Source organism: Haliotis asinina, chromosome 8, assembly GCF_037392515.1.
Source record: "Haliotis asinina isolate JCU_RB_2024 chromosome 8, JCU_Hal_asi_v2, whole genome shotgun sequence".
Taxonomy (NCBI): Eukaryota; Metazoa; Mollusca; class Gastropoda; order Lepetellida; family Haliotidae; genus Haliotis; species Haliotis asinina.
In genome coordinates, this window is record NC_090287.1 from 39,293,560 (window position 1) to 39,320,167 (window position 26,608).

General features: G+C 43.3%; 2 protein-coding genes across 2 annotated transcripts; one reads left to right on the plus strand and one right to left on the minus strand.

Annotated features, from left to right (window-relative positions):
• Positions 1-1,083: 1,083 nt before the first annotated feature.
• LOC137295268 (uncharacterized) lies at positions 1,084-3,217 on the minus strand. Its single transcript, XM_067826586.1, has 3 exons — positions 3,189-3,217; positions 1,671-2,218; positions 1,084-1,490 (listed from the first exon to the last, which is right to left on the minus strand). Exons 1-3 carry the CDS (start codon positions 3,215-3,217, stop codon positions 1,084-1,086), a joined length of 984 nt encoding a protein of 327 aa, XP_067682687.1.
• On the plus strand, positions 2,715-26,070 carry LOC137293396 (CCA tRNA nucleotidyltransferase 1, mitochondrial-like). Its single transcript, XM_067823913.1, has 8 exons — positions 2,715-2,874; positions 4,237-4,659; positions 6,562-6,691; positions 7,436-7,562; positions 8,215-8,300; positions 9,440-9,547; positions 24,618-24,730; positions 25,156-26,070. The coding sequence occupies exons 2-8, from the start codon at positions 4,276-4,278 to the stop codon at positions 25,552-25,554; spliced, it is 1,347 nt and encodes a 448-aa protein (XP_067680014.1). The 5' UTR covers positions 2,715-2,874; positions 4,237-4,275; the 3' UTR covers positions 25,555-26,070.
• Positions 26,071-26,608: the final 538 nt, after the last annotated feature.

A 26,608-nucleotide genomic window follows, 5' to 3' on the forward strand; every position in this document is an offset into this window, starting at 1 on the left:
TATATAAGTAGAGGTGAAGTCCTCAGCCACTCGGTCCCCAAAAAGACAAACTATTTGCTGAGCAATGTATTGGACCTCTGACTTCATCTGACCACTGCTTGATCAAAGAAGGTTTAACTGTGGGCAACTTAACTTACATAATGGAGAGATAAGGAAAAAAGGCGCACAATACAGTGTGCTTGGCATTAGATTGGAACTGGCTGTTGAGGAGTTAATAGTTATGTAAGTGCTGGGTTGAACCAATTGTAAACTATTCTAACTATGCCACTTGTGTTATCTAGCTTGTACATGTACTTGAAGAAAGAGAAACAAAATAGATTAAAACATGTTTCTAAAACATTTATACAGAAGTAATAAAATAATCTCGGCCACATGTATACATTAGTCGTACATGTTATCTATTTATTTAACGCGAGGACTAACATCTGACCTCAGTGAGATTGCAGTGAGCCTAACAGATTCTACCCAGTCTGTTATACATGTAGTCGACTAGCGTTGGTATAGCGGGGTGGAGATCTACCCAGGAATGACGGGCTATAGCTGTACGGGAAGTCGAGTGTAGGTGATGTTTTATCACATTTTGTCCCGGATACTATTTTACATTTTGTCCCGGATACTACAAACAACGGTTGGCCTGGTGTTTGTTTGCTGTTTTCTGTTATATGTCCATTAACGCCGCACTTTGCTTCAGCTCCCAACAAGACATAAATCGATCAGTCACTGGGATAGTGTGAGTGAATGTGATTTTACGCCGCTTCTCGCAATATTCAAACACCATCATGGCGAATACGACAAATTGTATGGATAACAACCTCTTTATTGCGTGATAGCGACGTTTCGGTGCAGATTCTTGTACCGTTGTCAAGCATGAATGATGCATAAAATCCAGAACTTGTATATATATACTAATACAAACAATGGGATAACATAGTATACAAAGAAAACACAATTGATAACCGGAGCAACATAATGCCATAATTGGGGAAACAGAAAGCTGGAGAAGCCAGTAGTAGACAAAGGATAGTGAATGGAAGCCAGACATGTACAAATACAGGGGGTTTACAATGGAGGAGGATGAGATGTTTATACAATAGATTGGGCTTGGTAGAGGAGTGCATCATAAGCAGATGGAATGAAGTATCCTTGGTCACGGTTGATGGTGGGCTTCTGGCGTTTGATGTGAATGGCTTCGGTGAGTTTGCTTTTGGTGAAGTCCGTTTGGTTGTTGGCTAGGATTGTGATGTCAGACCACTCTATTTGATGATTAGGGTTTTCTTTGATGTGGTCCGAGATGGCTGATTTGCTGTCCGAGTTACTAACAGAGGTGCGATGTTCTTTGACTGGGATTTTGATGGGTCGTGATGTTTCACCAATGCAGCTTTGACCACAATCACAGTTAATTTTATATATAACACATTTGGGGTTGTTGCTGTTGACAGTGGGTTGTTTTCTTCCGTTGGCATTGAGGAGGTTGTTGAGGCTAGGGGATGCTGAGAAGGTTGTGTCAATATTAGCTTGTTGTTTCAAGAGCCGGCTGATCTGATGCGATGTTTTACCAACGTAGGGAATAGATATCTTGATTGGGGCTGATGCTGGTTTAGGTCTTTAGGTAGGGGTTGACAGTGTGGCTTCAATGGTTCGGTTGACTATTTCTGGAGGGTGGTGGTTACGTTCTACAAAGACTTTCCTCAGGTGTTCAATTTCTTCATGTAGATTGGCTGAGCAGATGTTTTTGGCTCTTCTGGTCAATGTAGAGATGACGCCGGTCTTGACTTTGGGGGGATGGTTGGACTTGAAGTGGATGTATTGATCCGTATGGGTAGGTTTCCTGTACACAGAGGTCTGAAGTTGGTTACAGGAGGTGCGGGATACAAGGACATCGAGGAAAGGTAGTTGGTTGTTGTGCTCTGTTTCAGTGGTGAATTTGATGCGGGGATGTATTTCGTTGAGATGGGCGAGAAGCTGAATGGGATCTTGCTCAGGTTGAAGGACAACGAAGGTGTCATCCACTTTGCGGTACCAGCAGGAGGGTTTGAAGGGTGCTGTTTCTAGAGCTTTATCTTCAAGGTCGGTCATATAAATTTCCGTCAGGATGGGGGATAGTGGGGAGCCCATGGGTAGTCCATGGACCTGCTCATAGATGGCATCACCCCAGGTGAAATAGGTGGAGTTGATGCAGGCGGAGGTGAGGCTGATGATAGAGTTGGTAGAGAGGCTGCTGTTGAGGGGTTGTTGAAGGTATTAAAGTCAGATTTCCAAAAGTTAGTTTTCTTCTGAGACAAATCTTAGTTTCTTCATGAATACCGTCCCTTGTCTTATCCGAACGGGTTCGATGTGCTACGAGCCCATCCTGCCAATGACACATACCGTAGTGTCGAACCTGACAGCCCGTTTAGTTACCTCGTCGGGTTGACGAGCGTCTATCCTAATCAAGAAATCTGTAAACTACAAACAACGGTCAATGCAATATTCTCTCAGCGATGTTGGAAGAATTTGTTTTATGCTCATATTAAATAAATATACCGTACAACATTTTCCATAACGGACATACTGAAATGCCCATCTATGTATTCATGTTGTTTTCTCATATTACACCTCCATTAGCCTATATGCATCCTTCTTGTTTTGTAAATGGAAAGGCAAAGAAATCTATGCGTCCCAGGAGGTGCGAGTCCGTGTCTGTCTGTTTAGTGGGCCTAACATGATCGTCAGTCATAAGTTACTTCCCTTTACTTCACAATGGCCGCGCCCACTAAGACGCAACCTTGGAAATACTTGTGCAATTAGGATTCATTGAACCTGACACAATGATACTTGTCAAAAGCAGGGAACATCTCTGATCAGTAGGTAGTGTCTGCATCTGATGAAATACATGTAAGTATATACTTTATTTCACTCCAGAACTTCATTTTACCCATTACGGCTATTGAAGCACAATATATATCGCCACTGAATGTCTTGACTTCAGATCGAATTAAGAATGGTCATGAATGGTAAAGTCCTGAAACATCTACACAGTGGGTGATATTTATGATCCGAATTCAGTGTAAGGAATGCTGCTGGGTGCTACACACGTCTTCCAATATTTATCAGAGTAGCAGTGTTCCAGTTATGATCATGCTTATGTTTTGTGTTATTTTTATGGGAAAGAGTTCCTTCCTTTCCCCCAACCCTAAACCTAACCAAACCTGAACTTAATTTTGGGACTTTTATTCATTTTGATACGTTCTCTAGTAATTGTTGTGTTAAGTTTTGTAAATAATTTCAAGATATATACTGGCGTCTCCTATACTTGCGGTACTTACGGATATCGGCTGAAAAAATAATATAAACAGTTCTTTTCATATGTATGCTTTTTGTTTTTAAATAAACAGATTCCTACTCTAAAATCTGCATCTATCAACTGCTTGATCCATCAGGTGTATTATCGCACTTGACCTTGATGAAAAATATGGTCGTCCGCCGCTGACTTTTTGAGGCTTCTCCTGTTCTTGCGGCTTAACGAGAGAGTAAGGTTATTTGGTGTAAGGAAGGGGAATGTTATCGGAAAGGGCAGGGAAAAGTTACGATTTTTCCAAGTTGGTTAGAACTCACGAATATTTGTTACATTGCAAAACTTTGATAATTCACAGACGTGGTCCACTTCCTAGTTACATGTAATGATGTAAACAATCGCTAAGTATCACACATTGGTAATCTGGCAGAAAATGTGTTTACCGTGAGAATAGGAAACCTGCGAGAATAGGAGACGGCCCTATATATCAGTGATGTATTGATTACTAAAATAATATCAGAGACCATATACTTGGGATGGGGGAATGGGAGGAACTCTAACCTTTTTATGTGAAATCATGGTATATTCTACTGATGTTGATCAACGTTTTGTTGGCAGATGCTAACACTGATTAATTACCTCGATAAAGAGGCTTTTATTGAATACATGATGTCAAATACTTTTGCATTCGTAAAATGCAATTAACATGATAAAGGGTTACTAAATCATTAAATTTAACCCAGTAATACAGAACAACCTGGTTATCAAACAACCTGAGAGTTAGAATAGAGTGTTCAAGATGATGTAAGGATATGGTACCTTTGTCACACTACTGCACTGGGATACCAGTGATCTAGTTCTTGTTTGCTGTAATTATGTTGTCATGTGGTCTATATGAATTCCCCTTTGAAATAATATAATGTCTACTCCACCTTCTTCATGTCATGATCTTTTTTTTATAGGATGAAGAGCATTATGGCTGCCTAAACAAGCAGTGTTCAATGTATCGACAACTGGTCAGACGCCTGTTTTCCCAAGTAACATACACATGCAAACAGAACTTGCATGTAAAATCAAGAGCATTCCACTATCCTAAGCGGGCAGGAAATCTAAAGATCATGAAGCTTGACAGTCCACAGTTTCATGGGCTCTTTAATCCAGAGCTGAGACAGCTCATTAAGTACTTTGAGATGTATAAGTATGAGCTGCGTATAGCAGGCGGGGCAGTGAGAGACCTGCTCCTGGGTAATCACCCTCATGATGTAGACTTTGCCACCACTGCCACACCGGACGAAATGAAGGCTCTGTTTGAGAAGGAGAATGTGCGCATGATAAACAACAAGGGAGAGAAGCATGGCACAATCACAGCCAGGATTAATGACAAAGTAGGCACAAAATATTGTAATAAGACTTGTTGTTCAACTTCAAGATGTTGTTAAAAGATTTCAAGTCAACTTAAAGATCACATGCAACCAAAATATCAAACATAATTAAAACACATTTATCACTTATTCATGACATATAATATACATTGCTGCTTTTAAAAAAACAAATAAACAAAATTATAAGCGTACAATCGCGATTCAAAAGTGCAATATTTTGTACTTGGGCTTACTTCCCCCCGAAACGAAGCCATCGGGAGACCGAACCCAGTCACAGCAGGTGGATAAGACAGCTTCCGATTGGCTGGTTCATTCGCTGATATGCTGAAGGTTCATTGTGTGTGTAGAAAGATGATCTGTTTGGTGGGCATTTTAGAAGTATAGCCAGTCCCAAGAAAGTAAGATTCTTTATGGATAACGACTGTGTGGATATCATGGATATCCGTGAAGAATGTATATAGAGATGTTGGGTTTGGAAAATACATGTTCTCTGAATTTGCGCTTGATCCGATAAAAAATCATGTCATTAGAGATGGTAAACTACTGCGTGGCTCGAATCTGTCATTCGTCCAAGTACAAAGCAGGACTTGAAACTGACAAGAGTTTGCACCAGTTTCCGTCAGATCCAATCATCTGAAAAAAATGAATGTAGTTTGTTTGTCATGTTATGTGTATCACACATGCCTAATTACATACACAAGCAAGTCAATAGACTACTTGTTACATAAAAAAACCTGGTTGATTGTGGAAAGCAGTCTCTGTTACAAAGAAAGTTCAGTGTCTGGTTTATTGACACCTATATGTCTGCCTGCCTGTCTGCTAAAGACAATATGCAATACACATCTTCAATCACTGACCACATGCAATTTGAACTTAACAGCTATTAGGCTATACGCCATAACCAAAATAAATTGATTTATGAATCGTACACCCGAGTCTTGTCTCTGCCACATTATGTAATTAGGCACGTGTGATACTTGTACACATGACATGTTTTTATGTCTGTGGGTTGCAAACAAACTACATGTACATCCATTTTCTCGGATGACTGGGATATGACGGAAACTGGTGCAAACTTTTGTCAGTTTCAAGTCCTGCTTTGTACTTGAACGAATGGCAGTTTCCAGCCACGCAGTAGTTCACCATCTCTACTGAGATGATTTTTGATTGGATCGAACACAAATCCAGAGAACATGTATTTACAAAACCAAACATCTATATACATTCTTTATGTATAACAGCTCCTTCTAGTGTATATGATTTTGTTTGACGACGGTAAATGAATCTATACTGAAACAACGTATCAAGTACAATAAAAGAAGTTGTTATCCATAAAGAATCTTACTTTCTTGTGACTCTCCATGCTTATAAAATACCCATCAAACACATCATCTTTCTGTACACTCAATGAGCCCTCAGCAAATGAACCAGCCAATCGGAAGCCGTCGTTGCACATTCACCCGCTACGACTGAGTTTGGTCTCCCGAGGGCTTCGTTTCGAGGGAAGTAAGCCCAGTTATAAAATATTGCACTTTTGAATTGCAATTGTACGCTTAATATTTTGTTTATTTGTTTTTTACAAGCAGCAATGTATATTATATGTCATGAATAAGTGATAATTGTGTTTTAATTATGTTTGATTTTTTGGTTGCATGTGACCTTTAAAACAAATTGCAACCTATTTCCCGAAGTCCCAAATCTCCCTATTTCAGAAATCCAAGAATAAATGAGATGCCAGCTGTCTTGTTTCGTGTTTATCGTTGTGCAAACACTTTGTGTTTATATATGGAAACTGCGTATGCATTCATGCGCTTTTCAGACTGAAAGAGCATCACCATGCTTACATTAGCAAGTTTACACATATTACCGTCTTTGAAACATTGAGATTATGTTGTTGATTTCCAGGAGAACTTTGAGGTAACAACTCTACGTATTGATGTGGTGACTGATGGCCGCCATGCAGAAGTTGAGTTCACAACAGACTGGCAGCTGGATGCAAACAGGAGGGATCTTACCATTAACGCCATGTTTCTAGGTACTACCTTGTGCACATCCAGTGGAAGCAATTGTTTATCAGAGTGGTTTTGTCAAGAATAGGTGCTTTGATTATTGTAAGAGTTCACTAACATAAATATCATTATTACTCTACAGGGATATACATAGTACTTCATTTGTGTGCAATGACACCGAAAAATTGAAATGTCATGAATGAAATCTTCAGTGTTCCCAGATTAAAATTATAAGAAAAACATTGGTGACACTTTTAATCCCATAGATTAACATGGGCATGGCCATTTTGTATGCCAGTGCGTATGACACGAAATTCTGTTTTGGAGAATGAGTTTGTGGGTTAGTAATAGGTCCAACAGTCTGTCTGAAACAAATTGGAGAACTCAAGCATTTATGAGGTAAAATATTGTATTTCCTTTAATAAGTGCTTGGGTGATTATTTTTTTCAACAGATATGGCCTTTATTAGAGGCCTGGAGGCCTAGAGTCTTATTTGAGACCTGTGCTTAAAGTTTCAGTGGAAATATGTATAATTTCTCCATTGGTATTCTATTTAAAAACTCCATTGTAAACATGGGGCACCCTCACATATTAGAAACCCAGTGCTTATTTGAGATGCGGTGCGTTTTTCTTGAAAGTTGCTTTACCCCTGGTGCTTATTTGAGAATGCTGCTCATTAGAAGAAATATAGTAAGGTTAAGTTTGATTCTATCATCAACTGACTATGAGATGTCTGAAATACGAGTTAATGTGAATGAAATCTTGTCCAGGATTTGATGGGACTGTGTATGACTACTTCAATGGGATGGAGGATCTAGAACAGCGACGTGTTCGCTTTGTGGGTGTTGCAGCTGAAAGGATGCAGGAAGACTATCTCCGAATACTCCGCTACTTCAGGTCAGGGTGACAATTTACATAGATTCAGAATAGTTTTGTGTGTGTCCTGTTTTGCGCTGCACTTGGCAATGTTTAGCTTTTTGGGAGTGGTCTGTAAATATTCAATTTGCTCAGTGTGGCATTAAACAATAACCAAACAAGCAAATCATAAACCATGAATGATGTTTATTTACTGTAATTGAAATGTTGATGTTGAAGGTTTGGCACAGTATGCTGAATTAGCACCAAGTTCTATCAGCCTGTGTCAGTAATCTGTTGTTAGTTGTTAATTTGTTAGTGTAATATACTGAGCAGCAATAGAAACACAACTCTGCCTTTTGCCAAGTTTTTAATGACGCAAACACGAATGCTTACTTTCATGAGATTTCATTTTTTGCAAACTTGTGTTTCTTTTGCTGTTCAGTGTATATCTATTTGTCTATGTGAATTCCGTAAAAGATGTGAATTCTGTCTACTATTACAATTGGTCAGCTCAGTTCAGCAGTGGTGATGACATGTAGCCTTGCTTCAAGGCTTGCTGATTGTTAGTGGGAAAATGTGTCGATTTTACTTTTTTTAAATTATAATTTAAACTATTAATTAATACCTTTGAGACTTATGCATGCCTAGGTGACAGGATGACTGACCGAAACATGTTTGTATATATATACAGGTTCTATGGGCGCATTGCAAGGGGTCCGAATCTCCATGAGCCTGAGACATTGGACTCCATTAGGCAGAATGCACATGGCCTCGGAGGTTGGTAACTTTGTCATCATGATTGTTACCATGGTTACATGGTCACCTCAAAGATTTATGATTTGGCCACAAGTCTTAGTAGATGTTGTATTCACAAAACAGAATAAAAAATATATCTCAATGTTAATGTTTGGGGACACCACACATTCCCCACATTTATTGTTTAGAGCAGAAGTCCAGTCCCACATCTACAGTCCAATGACCTCCTAACCCTTTATCTAAACATTCAGATGTGGGGAAAGTGAGGTTAAATCTAATAGTCATAGCTAAAGTAATGACTTGGATTAGGGATTTGTACTCAACTGTTAATAGGTTGGTTAAATTAAATGATTAAATTGTACATTATAGGATGGTTTGAATTAAATGATTAAATTGTACATTATAGGATGGTTTAAATTAAGTGGTTAAATTGTACATTATAGGATGGTTAAATTAAATGGTTAAATTGTACATTATAGGATGGTTTAAATTAATTGTACATTATAGGATGGTTTAAATTAAATGGTTAAATTGTAGCTTTGAAAGCAAAGTTACACTTATGAAATTAAAAGCTAACTAATACCTAATTTAGTGCTGCAATTTCTCAGTTTGCCTTCCAAGGGCACTTAGCTTTGATTTGTACATAAATCCCTAGTATTCGTACATTGTGATTGTCAACATAATTGTTGTCTCCAACTTGTTTTCCTGTCCTTTCATCTGAAAAAAACATAAAGTAACAGTTGATTGAGACCAGGTATGAGGTAGTAACTGGTGTTGAGCTGGTTTCTAAGACTAAGTCACGTATTTGCGTTTCCATGTTAGCAGGGTATTCAGCTTTTAAGCATGCAAGTACACATGTCCTATGGTATTTTCTAGTCAAGTCAAAATGTGGGTAACTTGAAACATTTATATAAGTCTCTTCGACATAACTATCTTTGACAGTTTTTTATTTGATAGTTTTGGTATACATGTGATTAAATAGATTTACACTCATGACATTATTACATGAATCTTTCTAATTGTTTATTGTTCTAATTTCTGATCTTTCTGATGGTTGAACTTAATCTTAAAGACAAGCATATGCCATTTTTCTATGATGCATTCATTATCCATTGGAAAATGATGGCAATGATTGATCTCTTTGACTATTTTTTTTTCAGGAATATCTGGCGAGCGTCTATGGGTTGAAATTAAGAAAATCATGACTGGGAATTATGCTGGCCCCATTGTCCAGACCATGATAGAGCTGGGTGTTGGGGCTTTTATTGGTGAGTGAATTATCTTTTGTCAGTGATTGGTGTCATTGCAGGTGAGCAAACTTCAGTGTTGTGAATTAGTTAGTAACTCTGTTTATAATGGCAGGTGGTGGGGGTAAGCTTGTGGTTAAAGTATTGGCTTGTCAAGCTGAAGACTTGGGCTCGATTCCTCACATGGTAACAATGTGCTAAACCTATTTCTGGTGTCCCCGCCACAATATTGCTTGAATATTGCTAAAAGCAGTATAAAATCTTACTCATTCACTCCTTTGAATGGTATTCCACTTTGTGAGCTTCAAAGGAGTTGGAAGCCTACAAATCATACAGGTCAGTAGTATAGGGAATAGGGGTTTTGGCTCACTTTCAAGAAATGTCTCTACAAAGCCTTATTTACTAAATAAGGCTTTGGTTGGGACCTTAGATCTTGCTACTATTACCCCTACTACAAAAAGGTTGGGTGTCTATGAAACAGTTTACCGTGTATTGGTTGGAGGTAACACTGTGCCGTACGGTACGATCAATAATTCTTCTCTTACAAACCCCCTACCCGGCCCACCCCTCAAGTAGTACAAGTTAGGTTCGTCGGCTTTCATATCCACTTTATCTATGTTGTAAGTTTTGACCATATAGGATCGGTGGCCCGCTTACGGCTATCGCCCTCGTGTTCCCCCGGCTGGTATAGATACCTCACTAGGGCCCTATCTGGTATCTGTTTCTCCTTCCCACGCAATGGAGCGGCCGACTCTGAAACTATTGATTTTAGTTTGATAGCGTCTGCCGGTTTCTTACCGGTGAGACGGGTGACTTCATGGTTGATTGCCGACACCACCTTGGGTAACCTCGTGACCCATTCAGTCGATCGTTTTCCAGGGGTGGCCATCTCCCTAGCATACTGATAGCCGAACAAGCGCTCAGCCAAAGTCCTATTAAATCTCTCAACTATGGCTTGGCTGCGATGGGCTCCGGCCGTGCCACGCCTGACCTTTGTATCGTGTTTGGCTAGCAGTTGTGACACGGCACCCATGAACTCCCGTCCGGGGTCAACTTGCAGCTCTGTTGGCCACGTCAGCGGGCTGCGTTTGTATATGCGTTCGAATCCTCTGGCTACCTGGGCCGAATCTTTCGTGGTCAAGGGTTCGGCTTCCTTGTAACGACTGGCTACGTCCACTACGGTTAAGGCATACTTGTACCTCTTGTCGTGGGGTAGGAACAGTAGGTCTGCCTGGTGAACGCTATTAGGTATGTTAATACCGAACCTCCTTCTAGGCACGTAGCGTGGTGCCGGCAAATAGATCTGCCACAGGGCTTGTTTTTCAAGCCACGCTTTGGCTTCCTCCGGGGGTACTCGCGCTATTTTAGCTAGCTTATCTACTGCGCTAGCTCCTTTCCAGTACCCACGCGGGCTGTAGTAAATAGCCTCAAATTTTTTCATGTCCATACGCGTATGTGTTTATCCCATCAATAGCTATCCAACGTTTCGTGTCCATAGGCGACAGGGACGTCTTGTTTATAGTCAGTCCGTATATCTTATGTCCATCACTTCTAAGTGTGTTCATTTTATGTCTAAAGGTACGGGTCTTGAACAGGGCTTCCTTGAATCTGGCGTGTTTGATGTGTTGTTTCACCACATACTTCTTAACCCCCTTAGCCTTCCGGATCTCACTATTGTCGGCTTTCAGTATGGAGTACATCTTAGGTCTCAAACCTATGTACTCGGCTATGGGCGTGCCAGCACACTCGTCCTTCATCTTACCTAGGACCTTTTTATTTACCGTACTGTGTATGGCATGGGTCTTAGGGTAGTCGCTGGTGTCATATAAATCGAGGTGTTTTTTCATGTCCTCGTACACGTCCTCGGTTCGAATCTCCATCAGCAGGGAATCCGTGTCAGTGTACAGCACTTCACACCTGTCACCGTACTGTTTCTTGAGCTCGTTGTAGTAAAAGTCGTACATCAGGTGTTTGGATAAATCGAGGATGCTCATCCCCACGTAAACAGGCCGGTTGAATTTTATGTGGCTTTTCTTCATGTGTAGGGCAACCAGGTTGTCTGTGAATATCTTACTACGGTTGAATGCCGGACTGGCTATCAATCTCCTGAGCTTGTCTTCCTCACTCGACCGAACCAGCTTCACGGTCACGCGTTTCCTCAGGTTCTCCATAGTCTTACCAAACACCGAGTTGTTCATGAGCTTGTAGAGATTTTTCTCAAAATCACTGGTGGCTTTTTTTCGTAGGTCTGTGTTCATTCTGATGTAGGGCTCCATCCATGGGCTCTGGTCGAACATGAGCACCCTGTGTATTTTGGTCAGCCTCATACCCAACGACAGGTACAGCTGTAGGTTGCGATAGTGAACGATGTACTTGGTCTTATTCATTAAGTTAGGCAAGAGTTTTTCAACGTCTGTCACACGGCCACCTAACAAGTTATGTTGGTACTCAGACATCCAGTCTGGGTTAACCCTCATACGTTCGGGGGCCAGGGGGTAGCTGTTGTGTGATGTGTGTAATTCCTTGGTATACTCTAAGTCAACCTCGAGGATATAACCTTTGTTCGAATCTGGTGCAACCCCCATAACATCAACGTGGGGTACCCATTCAAATCCCCCTGTAGGTAGATACTGGCTCATGGCCCAGCCGTACAGGTTGTTTGCGTCGAGGTAGAGAATGTGATTGGTTGGCTTGTTAGGATCGTAACCTTTCACGTATTGATTATTTGCTTTCGCGTATCGTTTGGATGCCATGGAAATCCCACCTCGCAAACCTTTCTCAATGAATAGGTGCATGTCGTAATCTGTGAGCAATTCCAAATTAACTCCGGTCTTTTTAAGCAAGGCGTCCCACGACAGACCTGGGCTGGTGTAATACCATGCGGGGTCGAGTTTATACTGCTTTAAACACGTCCGCCTAAACGTCTCAAACACGTCGGCTAACAGTAGTACATCTGTCCTCAAGTACAGGTCGTGATAATCACCCAGGTTCTTACAACCCAGTTTATTCCATACGTTAGTCGCGTGCGAGTAATCATCTCGTGAGACGGACGCCTCATTCAGCTTGCTATAAAAGCAGTCAATAGGGGGTAGTCTGGTCTCGGTGAACTTGACCCAACTATCCATGTACTCATAGGGGTACACACCCTTCCTCATAAGCAGGGGTCTAGTCTCGGCGTCTGTGTATCGATCGGTGATAGGGAAGGTATTGTTGGCCTTGACCAGACTGTCGAGTGACGACAGGAGGAACTGAAACGAGTCAATGAACCTAAGTCCGTTTAAGCTGAAGGAGATGTATCTCTCCATGTTGTTGGGGATGCAAGTTATATTACCATCGATTTTCGCGATGGCCTGCATGATCAAGTGTGAGTCGTACCCTCTCAAGTTGTGAAAGACAACGGGGATGTTTATTGTCTTAGGGTTGATTTTAAGCTTGAGGTTGCACGCGTTGTGAGCGGCGCCTCTATACTTACCAGTTATGTGGCAGTGATCTCTCACCGAATCACCGTTAAGTGGTGAGTCACACACGTGACAGTTAGTGCTACTAGCGTGGGCTAGCCTGTCGACTCGGGTCAGACGCATGGGAGCGATTTTATACAATGCATTCCTAATAATTTTTTCTTCCTCCTGCAAACACTTTAGAAACCTTTCAGCCGCGTCAGGCCCCCTATATACTACCGGAGCTTTCGTTTCCCCGTCACAACAGACGACAATGTATCCAAACGAACAGGCTTTATGCTCTTGTGTCTTGTGGGTGAAGCTACCACTGGGAGCCTCGCCGGCGGCACCACTGGGGGGTGTGGGGGTATCCCCCACAACTAAGGCTTCGAAGTCGGCGTATATGATATAAGGCACAGACATTTGGTTCTTGTGGTTACAGAATTTTAGGATATTATCACCTTCCTTAGGCATGTCGACTCGTATGGCCGTCTGCCCCACACCTTGACAATCATCCCGGTGGGATTCTAATAAATCAGCTCGGGTGAAGCCATGTAGACATCGTTCACAGAAGTGGGTCTTTCCTTTGTATGCTGATTGGTCATACAACAGCCTGCTAAAGTGTTTTATCCATGTGTAGTGATACTTGTCACCTCGCTGGATCATGAATATATTGATAACTTGGCGATCCTTCACCGGGCTGACCCTGTGTACTATTGTTGTGTTACCTTCGTGCCCAAAAACATTTATAGCCAGATTATTCTGTTTTTCTACTTTAGTGATCTGGGATATGGGGGTGGGTTCATCTATACCATCCCAATTGAGCCCATCATCTTGGGGATAGCTAGAAAGCCTATCTGAATTAGCGCCAGCTGGAAATAAGGCTGACCTGATAGCTAACCTCAGGCAATCGTTTCCTCTATTCTTAACGTTTACTATGGCATGTTTGTTCCTATAGTAGGGAGGCAAGGCTAGGTATGACCCGCCTCTGAACGGCACGTAGTTAGCTATGTCTAGATAGACATTATCGATTTTATCTACAGCCCACCCGGACCCCAAGTGTGTGTAGCGTTCTAGGTATTCTCGTATCTGCTGAAAACTGGTATCGATTGATGCGTCAATGGTCTCTGTATGTGTGGCGACCTCTTGTTGACCTCGGAAGTAAGGCTGAACATACTCAGTGGCCCCTGTGGGGCCCCCAACCTGCTTATCGAGCGACATTTTCACTGTGATCTGAAACTTGATACTTCCTAAGTTATTTAGTTCCTGGTTGACCTTATCAGCTATCAGAGGTTTGATATCTGTAATGTCTATGTTTCTATCAACGTGCATGCGCCAACCTCTCAAATAGTTGCCTACAGCGCGCTCAGTGCGCACGAACTGTAGGTCAATAGCTCTATTCTGTCGTAATAATTCTATAAGCTGTGGTTTTCTCATACGGGAATACCCGCCTAAACCCAAATCCTGTGCCTCGGCTTTCAGTTGTTTTACAGTGGGAGGTTTTGCTACGGGGGCATGTGATAACAATGCGGTTAACCCGGCTCTCCCCAGGTTTGAATAACCCGTGTATCCAAGCTGTTTTGCTTGAGCTTTTAATTGTTTTACTGAAGGAGGGGCTTCTAAACCTAGTAATCTCAACAATGCTGACTTCCGCATTCGAGAATACCCGATCACACCTCTCTGTTTTGCGACCCTCTTCAGCTCGCGTACAGTAGACATAGTGTTTACACCTAAGAGAACCAATGTCTAATTGCTTCACAGTAAAGGGAGATAACCCTTTCACGCACTGGAGTCTATCTTGAGCAGTCGCCTACGTTCTTTTATGTAGTCCTTTTTATTCTCGTAGATGAGTTGATGTCTGACTACGTTCGCTCCGTGAGCTTTACATAGACAGTAGTGTCCTTTAACCCCGATACCACACACAGAACACGTGTAGTTAGGACTTCCCATATGGAAACAACAGAACCCCTGATTCCTGCATTTCCTACCACAGGCCTCGGTCTTCCCCATAAGTATGTATTCGCATCGGTATGGAGCGGGTCTCATGTTTACTTATATAGGTATTTTAATTTAATTGCTTCGCAACCAACGCAGTAGCTGCTATACCCAACACTATGAAGCCCAGTTCACGATTCATTTGTCCCTTGGATGGTGTGTAGTACTGAGCGAGTGTGGGTTTATTGAGCGGTTCCAATTGTTTACCAGTTAGTAGGTAGTATTCTTTCATTGCTTCATCAACATCGTTGAATGTTTGAACGGCATGGTTTTCACGCTGGAGTTGTTCATTAATAAAATCGATCCTCTGGAGGCGTTTTTTAGCGTACTCGGCCTGTGCTCTTTGTAATTTCTCAGTAGCGAGATCGTGCCGCTTCCTTTCTTCCTGTATTTCAGCCGTGTCTCGTAGTTTCGAGAAGAGGAAATTACTCCCGGAAAATGCCAGGGCATTCACTAACGCCCCACCGACCATCATAGCTATCGTGGCCATCCCTATATTTATTTCATTATATTATCAGGTATTATTCCTTGTTTTACTAGGATGTCTTTTGTGGCCATCGCCATACCAAGGTTCATTATGAGCATACCCATATCCTGCAGGTTGAAATCTAGCTTGATAGTTGGTTGTTTAAGCACCATTTTAGTCAACCGAGCGTACCCTACGGCTAGACTGGCTACCACTGTGGCGTGGTATGCGTCGTTGACGAACGTTTTCCCCTCAGACATTATGTATATGATATAAAATATTAAAATTATAACATGATATGCGGGTCGACGGTGGGGGTACCCCCCACACCCCCAACAGTGGGGGTTACCACCTCAGGTACCACCTCACGGTGAGGGTTTCCCTCACGTGTATATAACCACGAGATAGCCAAGGCAGCAGTTACACCTACAGCCAACAACAGTCGGGTTGGGTTGGTCACTCTCTTAGGATTCTTCTGTCTGGTTACTGTTGGGGGTACCTCCACTGAAGGGGTCACTTCCCTCACCTCGGGAGGGGTTTCCATCACTGGTTCCTGTGTCACTTCCGTCACCTCGGGAGCAGCATCCATCTATACTATTATTATTATTCTTTCTCTCAAATTGGCAATGTTTTGCCGTGATAATCGCCGCCGTCACTGGAGCCAACAACATACCATATTTGTGGTACAGCCCGCAGCTGATAGAGCTCACGGCGTGTTCGATAAAAGGGTCTTTCTCGAGGTCCTCCCACAGGTAAAGTCGGCGCTCTGGTGGAATGGGAAGGAAGTGTGATACAATACCGGTGTATATCTGGGTCATAGCCGATCCTATTGTCTTTGTCATTTCTGCTCCGAGCCGGGACTCGTATCTAGCGTACAGCTTATCGATTTCTTCGGCTGACATTTTGTGAATTTTATCCGGAGTGTAGTCTCCAAAGTAATGTTTGGCTTTGCCACCAACAGCCAACGCCACCAGTTTCTCTCGCTTGGGGGAATCCCCCACACCCCCAGTGGGGGAACCCTCCAACGACAATTGTTCGAGCAATTCCTCACACTCCATCTTATAATATAACAAGTAAGATTTAGTTTTAACTATATAATACCCGATGCAGACAAAACACAGAGAAATGAAGGTTAAGTTGCACACGACAAATACTTCAAATATCATAGCTATACTTAGCATTTGCTTAGCTTTGCTTAGCTTTGCTTAGCTTTGCTTAGCTTTGCTTAGCTTAGCTTTGCTTAGCTTTGCTTAGCTTTGCTTAGCTTTAGCATACTATATATGCTACTGGTTGGTCGGTCTTTAGCACGAGCTTAGCGTGTTTAGTTTCAGCGAGCTGTTTCTTCACCCGTTCCCGTTCTAATTTGCTCATCACATCGTTCTCTCTCAAACACTCCTCGAACGAATCCCTGTCCTTGCAGTGAAATAAGGCCACCCATCGCGTCTGCTCCCTGAGGTCTTTCAACACCGAGTTGAACTTCTGCGTTAGCACCCAGACGCTGTGATTTGCATGCCGGCCGGAGAAGGCCAGGTACGATAGCATGTCTCTCTTTTTTGTTATCTCGCGATTAGCGCTGCAGTCGTCCAGTATAAACAGCGTAGGTTCCCCTTTAAATTTCTCGTGAAGAGCTTTCAACCAGTCCTGCAGGCGTGTTCCAGGGTCGATTTTGTGTACGTCCGGGTCCGTCATCACCCAAGGTCGCGCGTACGTTTTATTCATGCTCAGAGTAGGGCACATGATAACGATGTTATCGAACACATCCTTGTAGTAACCCTCCAACATATCCAACACGAAAACGGTCTTCCCACAGCCAGTCTGCCCGCACACTATGGCGCAGTGTGGGTCAGTGGGGAGGTGGATGGGGGGGTACCCCCCACTAGTAGATGGCTTGCACGAATCTCCCATTGTCTATATTAAGTTGCGCGTCCATAATAACGTACAGATATAATTTCAACTTACCAGCGGGTTGAGCCTTCTTAGTAATCTGGATGGTTATCCCTTCGCTGCCGTTATCTATACGGCGCCCGCTACCGTGCAGTTTATCATCATCCGTGGATCGCATGTCCAACCATAGGGCGTACTTGGTGGTCAGGTATTCACCGATCTGCACGGAGCCGAGGTCCAGGTCCTTTGTTATATAATCCCCCACTGGTAGCTTTTTTATCTCATCCCACTGCTGGTGTGGTCTCATACCATGACTGAACAGCTGGTTGGGCACGCCCTCGATGGTCACTTCCACCTTTTCAATCTCGGGGTTGAAAAACTTCTCGCTGTCCCTCCGGAATGGATCGTAATACTCCACGGGGACGACCAGGATACCTTTCATCGATCGCGCCGGCACGTTCAGGTTGATATTCCACACAGTGTCGCTCTTATCTCGCACGACTGATCTATGCCTCAGTACGCGATCGTACAGGATAGCCATCTTCCCAGAGTACTGGCTTCGAACCTGCCTGGCCAGCTCCGGGCTAGTGACCATGTTGAACTCCAGAGAGATGTTGTCTATGGTATAACTGGCCTCATCACCGTTCGGCGTACGCACTACTTTGCTATAGTCGTTAAACGTGAGCTCGTATTCGAGCCTATCACCCAGCGCGGCCTGGTAAAACGGCGCGTGTCCCGTGAGCAACTCGAAGTCGAGCGGCACGCAGAATCGATTCCCGTATGCTCGAGCGATGGCCTTTTCACCGTCCGATAGCTTGTCTTGCTGGTCTGGCGTGAAGACATACCCTATGCGCGCCCGGGTTGATTTGCTGATACCCTGATACACATCATTGACTCGTTCTCCCTCGCTTTTCCAGAGATCCCTGTAGCAGTGAAACACGTCGCTGTCGTCGATGCTCAGCACCTCGTTACCGCTGATCTTGACGGTCGTTTTCTTGATGATGGCTCGCCCCACGTTCCGCACTAGCTCGCGTTTGTCGTTGTCGGAGGTCAACGTGATATTGAACGCCAGTCGAACAGTGCCTGGTACAATGAGGTCATTCTCACCAAGGTTTGGAAATCTAACCAGCAGAGTTTGATTCTGGTCGATCTTGCTGGGATTGTTGGTGATGGTCACCGACTGGCGCACGGCTCTGGCTCCTAATGGCTCTCTCAATCTTCTGAAAGGATCTAATTTTCTGCCGTACATTGTTATATATAAATAAAATATATTTAAATACTAATGGATGAAGACATAGATATGACGGAGATGCCGGGCGCTAGTGCCCAGGCATCTGATGAGCAGGAGACCTCATTTACTAGTTCACCATTGAACCAAGAACTTTTGGCAACAACGGTAGATGATTATTACGAAAGTTTAAGAAGTGATAAATACTACGTTGATCCACAGGGCCGATACCTTGATAATTTTTTTATTGATACAAAGGGTGTTCTACGCCTTAAGTCTAACCCAGAGGTTGACCTCGTTAACAAGCGCAATAAAAAACCACTGGCCTTGTCAACTCTAGCCAGACGCCATGGTGTCGAATTTATCCGTGAACATCTAAACATGCATGATTACGTTGGTACAATACCTAAGGCCGTTGTTGAAGATCTGCAAGCTACCAGATCCCACCTCACCACTAGAGATGAAATGACACCACAGCGTGCTACAGAAGCCTCGGACAGCATAGAAAAACTGTTGAGCACCTACTGGGACAAACCGTTACCGGGGTTTGACTTTCCGGTAAGGGAACTGCGCGGCTTAGACGAAGCCGTGAAACGCGTGCGTGGAGAACTCGTGAACAACATGGGGAAACTGAACGAAATCGACGAGCACATCGCTAAGGAAAAAACCAAACTCAACGAAACTGAAAACGATGATATGAAGCGTCGTATCAATGAACGACTACGTGATTTAGAAGACGAGAGACGTACACGATTGGAATCCGCTTCCTCGAATCGTGAACAGCTTCGATCCCAGATCAGTCGCATTCGGGAAACAATCGATAGAATACTGAACGAGGATACAACTTTAGCCAACAGGATTCGGATATTGTTCCGGGAGCAAGGGATCACCATCGCCAGCATTCTGACTGCATTGGGTTTCATTATATCAACCCTGGTGGTGTCACTGGTGGGAGGAACCCCTGTGGGGCCTGCCGGCGGCGGGGGAACTCCAAGTGGCGGTGGTGTTAAAGACTGGATAAAAAAACTCGGGGAAGGCCTAGCTAAACTGGCTGGTAAAGCCGCCGAAGCCCTTCCCGGCATCCTGGGTAGCATCGTCTCGTGGTTGTTGAGCGCTCTGTCTAAAACTGCCATGTGGCTCAGTCAAAACCTGTGGGCAGCCATCGTCGCCGTGGCGGGTCTGGTGTACGTAGCGGCTAAGAAATCTTTAACCAAATAAGTCCCAAAGTTACCCCACCAACCACCAGGGCCGTTTTATTATCAATATGCTGCTGATAGGGGGGTACCCCCACATGCATATGGGGGTGTGTGGGGGGCACATGAACTTTAGACTCCGGGGGTGGCGCCACTATACCCTTTTCACGTGGTGGGATGTGTGGGATATAGGGGGTGTTAATATCGGGGTTGATACCCAACTTTTGGTCCGCCGTGGCTATGACTATTTTGTTGTTATAACCCACCACTTTTTTTATTCTCAGTTGCATATCACTCGGAGCCATGTACAACCCCACGCCGAACACGTAATTGACTTTCGATCTGGCGTATTCTAACACGTTTTGGTAACGGTCGATGGCCCTTGGGAGATCAACTGGAGAATTGATAGCATCCTCAACGTTGGAAACGAATTGTGTCTGAGCGTCGTAAGCAGTTCCCTTACCGAGGATGTTGGAACGCGTCATCGACTGCGCACCCAACAGCGCCCACACGTACGTTCGAATCGAGTCGTTCAAGCGTATTGTACCAGCACGAGTGAATCCTTTCGATGTTTTTGAGATCATTTTAGTCCAGGCTGTGGCTGCATCAGGATTGGTTTGCTTTATACAGCTGACATGGATCTTTTCATTCGTTGTGGGGCCTGTAAATGTATGACGGTTTGGGTTGTATGAACCATCTTTAGAACCGGCATAATATGTTCCGGACCTGTAGAAGTACACGAGAACTACACCGAGACCATGGTTCACACCAGGAAGGCGAAAGTCTTTATTCGTTGGAATCTCAAACTCCCCACAAACACGTTCATAAGCGCGTCTATCATAGGGGTTATTCGTCATACTCCACGCTTTATCTTGGGGAAGAGGAGCACTTATTTCCTTCAATATTCGTCTCGTTTGATAATAAATATGAAACAAAATAACCGCCTTACTCAGTTCATCTATACTGTAGTCTGGTGTCACACCCGACCCTGTCGTCGCACACCACACAGCAAAGTTGAGTTGGTTCTGCCAAAACTGCATTGGGTTTTGATTCCAGTTTACCAACGCCTGCGCGTTATTAACGGACACGATATAGTTTTCAAAGATATCAATAAAGGTTGTTTTAAACCCCGTACCATCTGCATTCACCACGATTTTCAAGTGTGCTAAATCCATATTATAATATATAAATTATATATTATAATATGTACATAACACTTCCAGGAATAACGAGCGGTGAGGCCGTTCAGCTGACGCACGCGATCGATAACACGTCAGGTCAACTCGAAGTCGCACTCTGCGATATCACCTACCTACCGCAATGGACTAACATTAATATCAGCAACAATAAGCTGTTCGTCAGTGGAACTCGCAGTCAGATAACTGACGGCTACTATAGTGTGTGCTCTCTAAACGACGAGGTCTTCAAACCCCTGGGAGCCGAACTCAAGATGAACGACTCAAACGGCACAGTGGTGTTAATCAACAACGGAAGAACCTCCTTGAGGCTCGGCCGACCATTAGCGAGGATACTCGGTATGTCTCCTGACGAGATAAAACCAACAACAACCGTCACAGGTACGAAGTTACCCGACCTAGTACCGTACCGAGAGCTGTACATTCATCTCGGTCAGGTGAGCACAACGTACAACATTCAAGGAGGTCACCCTTCCACTATACTGAGAGCAGTGCCGGTTAAAACTGAGAAATACAACGACGGTAGAACCGAGTCGTTTTCACCACGGCAGTATAAGAGATTAACCCAGGGCAACATACCTGAGCTGACAATATCGGTGTTAGATATAAATCATAATCCTGTAAATATAGGATACCTCAGCTTAACGCTTCATGTAAAATGACCAGCGCACAAGGGCCCGGAGTGAAAAAATGCGTCAATATCGGGATCTCCGACCTCGGAGACACGCGCGGTTTCGACGCTCCCGGAGTAGATGGTAAATCGTACGCCTTGCAACTGAAAAACAACATTTACAAACGCGTTGAAATCCCCTCCGGTGGAACCCTAAGTGATATGATAGATACCACAAGAGCAACAGTCAACACTAAGTACGCCCTTGTCAACACCGGTGATAATAATTGGATAATATACCCATCGTTCGGTGGTAAACTGTTCGACTTAGACGATGTTGAGAGCACTACCGTCGTCCAAAACAAACCATATATGCTCGTCTTCACCGAAGATAACAAGTGGGTGTTGTTACCCGATAACGACGACTGGTTTCTCAATATTAGACTCGTCTCCCCTTACGTGTTTACGGATAACAAAGACAACCACCTAAACAAAGTCGTGAACAATGGAACCCTGCTCGTGGCTTATGTCCCAACTCAGAGACGTAGCGTAGTCGTCAGCCCAGTCAACACTATGGCAGCCCACATGCTATCGAGTAAACCGGCCATACAAAACGTGACATTGCAGTTGGTGTCTGAATTCGAAGGCGTGGTCAAGATACTAGAGAGTCTACCGGCAAACGCAACACTGATCATCAAAGTCTACCTAGGGGAACCATCGGTGAATGATGTCGAGATCGTGAAGGGGATCAAACTCGGGTGGGTGAAATGACACCAGTATCAAGTTTGCAACGTTTATGTGCGGGTGGGTGTTGGAGCCGACACCAGTATGGAGGGGGTCAACGTGATCGTGGAAAACAAGATATCACTAACCAAGATCTTCCTGCCTGACAACATACACTTCATGGGTATGAAGTTAACCCCTGAATTATTATCAAAAAACCAGTTGGAAATTATATCGTAATAGTATAATAATGACCAGTCATCGTCCCAACACTACGCTTAACGACCTAGGAGACACGGAGGGATTCGATCAGCCTGGTGAGGAAGATGAATTATACATCCTGCACTTCAAAGACAACGTGTACAGACGGGTGTCGTTATCAGATTTAAAAGAGCCTAAATGGCTGCTCAACTTAACAATCGCCTCACCTTATATCACATTAAAAGAAGAAAAGTGGGGGCACATCTCTAAGATTAGGAATAACGGTATCTGGCCCGGGGATTTCATTACGGAGAATAAAGCAACAGTCTCGATAGATTCTCGTATTGGAGAAAAAAGTGGGTTAAGTTCTGACACAGAAAGTAAATTAACATTTAGCAGTAAGTTTTTTTTACCCAAGGAGCATCTTGATCAAATAAACTACCTCTACACAATCATCATAGAAGTCGTCTTTACGTATTTTAACCAGGAAAACTCCTCGAAAGGACGCCAAATTTTACCCGGGTTGACAATACACTGGTATAACGAACACGTAGGTCAATATTGCCGTATTGTTATACAACGGAATAACCCGGGGGGTCCTATAAACCGCTTAATAAGCCTCCCTGGGGTTTTTATTACAACAGAAAAGTCTATTGGCTTCACACCTATTATCATTAATTATGATCTATCCCTTGTAGGCTTCAAATTCATTCGTGAAATATTAACTGAAACCCAATTAAAATATTTTTCAAAATATATATTATAGATGGGTCTGTACCCAGTCGTAGAGGAAGTAGCGAAGACGCTGGAAACCGTAGATGGGTTCCGCTTGAGGCAGTTATGTGATGTGAAACGTCAACTAGAACAAGACCGTGACACGCGGAAAGCACTATGTAAAAAATATAATAGAGCTTTCAATATCGTGGACGGGGCTGACACTACCCTTATGGCAACCAGCATGGGACTAGGGGCGGCAGGCGTTGGGTTGTTAGCTACCATCGTGGCCGCACCTATAGTGCTAGGTATTGAAATAACAGCTGGGGTGGCAGGGTTGGCAGGGTTGGCGCTTAAGTTAGTATCACGCAGACTTAATCGTAAGGCATTGAAACATGACGAGATCAGGGTTCTGGCCGAAGCAAAGCTGAACACAGTGAGTGAGCGAATTTCCACGGCACTCTCTGATAGTAAGATCTCAGAAGAGGAGTTTCGTTCAATCCTCTCTGAACTCAAAAAATATAACGGAATGAAACAAGATATTCGATCCAAGTCTCGTAAGTCTGCTATCAGCGAGGACGAGAAAAAAAAGTACATAGAACAGGGGATACAAAAAGCCCAGCAAGCCTTTATTATGAACACCAAAGAGATCGTAGGCGGTTCACGTTAAACTGTTTCATCGATATAAACATGACATAGGCACAGACGTTAAGTAGTAGGGGAACACGAGGGCGATAGCCGTAAGCGAGCCACCGATCCTATATGGTCAGTCAAAACTTACAACATAGATAAAGTGGATATGAAAGCCGACGAACCTAACTTGTACTACTTGAGGGATGGGCCGGGTAGGGGGTTTGTAAGAGAAGAATTATTGATCGTACCGTACGGCACAGTGTTACCTCCAACCAATACACGGTAAACTGTTTCATAGACACCCAACCTTTTTGTAGTAGGGGTAATAGTAGCAAGATCTAAGGTCCCAACCAAAGCCTTATTTAGTAAATAAGGCTTTGTAGAGACATTTCTTGAAAGTGAGCCAAAACCCCTATTCCCTATACTACTCAGGTCTGAGACAGTTACTACTTGGGTATGGGTTTGGGGCAGGCAACCTAAACATGTACTCGTGACTACCCAGGTTTTGGCAAACCTAAGGGAGACAACACAGCACAAAAACCTAAGTGACCCATGTTCCCTTTATCAAGACCTGTCCTCTGGAGATACTGCATACTCGTCAGTGTTGCACAGATGACATAATCTTGACCTGTGGGATCAGATTGTGGGATTCAGATGTGCTCTGTATGTACCTGACGTAGAGTCTGTGGGGAGTTGGGGTTGGAGTAGGTCTAGCCTGGATACCAGACTGTGATCCAGGTGGCAGGTACCTGATATTGTTTCTGTTTGTATTGTATGGTATACGTAATCATTCACATAATTACTGTCCCAGGACTACCAGAGAAACCTGATGTGCAGCACTTCCTGGAAGTGTTTGCACGCTCAGAAGGATTGTCTCCCCTGCCCATGACGAGATTGTCAGCTCTACTGCCTGGAGAGACGGAGGTGAGGATTAGCTACCTTGAGATCCATTACAAGACATTTTTGGATGCCTGTGATATATGTTTTCATTAGTTATGACTTCTGTTGTTTGTTTTATTATTATTATTATTGTTTTGGGTGGTGGGGTAGCCTAGTGGTTAAAGCATTCACTCATCACACTGAAGACTCCGAGTTCAATTCCCCACTTGGGTCCAATGTTTGAAGTCCATGTCTGGTGTTCCCACCTTGTGATATTGCTGGAATATTACTAAAAGCACATATAAAACTAAACTCAATCACTATTATTATTATTATTTGGACAAAAATCTTAAGAGGTAGGGAGAGCTTGGCCACAATTTACCAAATTTGTCTAAATTGATTTGTAATCATGGTAACAGATATTCTGCTTTTGATGTGTCTGGTAAATCATATTTTACTGTTTATTTCAGATGTATGACTTACACAAAAGGTTGAAACTATCATCCGAGGAACTGAAACTTGGTCTGTTTATTATACAACATCGTGATGACGATGTTGGCGAGTCTCTGTCCAGATACTGCCAGGACCTGATCATAGACACTGTTGGCAGAGAGCCCAAGGTGAAGGACAGGATCATACAACTGATGCTGTATAAAGGTGAGGGTACCCAAGCGGAGAAACTAGCTTGCTGGTCCCCACCTAAGTTCCCAGTGACAGGTCATGACCTATTCGCACACAATGTTCCCAAAGGACCAGTATTTGCCAAAACCCTGAACGAATTGCGACAAATCTGGAAGAAGAGCAACTGTATGATGTCGAAAGATGAACTCATTGATAAAATAGATGAAGTAGTGAAAGAGAAGTCTTGATGAAATTGTGGAGTGTTGGATGTCGTTTTTTTTCGAACCAGATGATCTGTTGTTGAGATCCAGCAAGGTGTGAGGAGCAAGGTGGACAAGGTGCTCCAGTCTGATTGATTGTAAATGTTTTTCAGTCAGAAAGCTTCTTGATGTTGTGACTGGGAATAGTTTTCTAATGGCAGTAAATGTTATTTAATGGGAGAGATTCCTAACATTTTGTCTGAGAATACTTTTCTTGTCACGACAGAGCCTAATGTCATGGCTTATGTCATGAAGCCCTGTGGTTTGAGCCTCATGTCTCCCGGACCATATTTGCTGTGATAAACCCTGATTTAGTCCTAAATTCACATCTGAGAGTTTGGAAACAAAACCATCAGTTGTTTTCAAACAGCAGTTAAAACCATTTGACAGCATCAAAGGAATAAATCTGTTCACATGATTTTTAGATTTGTTTACCTGTATATAATGGTATTCCATGTCTGAAATATAATATTAATCAAGATTATATAAAACTTGCTTCTCTTATCTTGAGGTGAAATGTATATTTGTGTTTGATAGATAAAGTTCATGGTGGTATAGATACAAATGTTCTGAATTAGATGGACTGTCCCTGTACTCCATTAGACTGAGTGTCTAGAAGTCATATATTGCTGGATACCAATGATAGCTTGGGCAGTGTGCTCTCTGTCCGTTATATAAAGTGCACGCATGTGTTGCTTCTTGTACTAGTCCAGACTTTCAGCCCTATAATACTGAGTGCTGGCATTGTTACAAGTGAGGCACCTAATCACTACTGCTTGACAAGTATTAGATGAGCCACTACATGACCAATGACCCCAATTTGCATATACGGGAATGCCCTCCAGAACATTCCAATTGAAACGAGGGAAACAGGTTGTCGTCGAAATATTGAAAAGTTCAATTTCCTCGTGTGAATCATGTTGTGATGGTGTTTTGCTGAACTAAATCGCTCTACGAGAGTCAGTATGCGTCTACCTGTTTACTTGCCCTGCCTGCTTGTCACAAATGCGTTCACTGCACTGGCTCATTGTCAAGCAGTAGG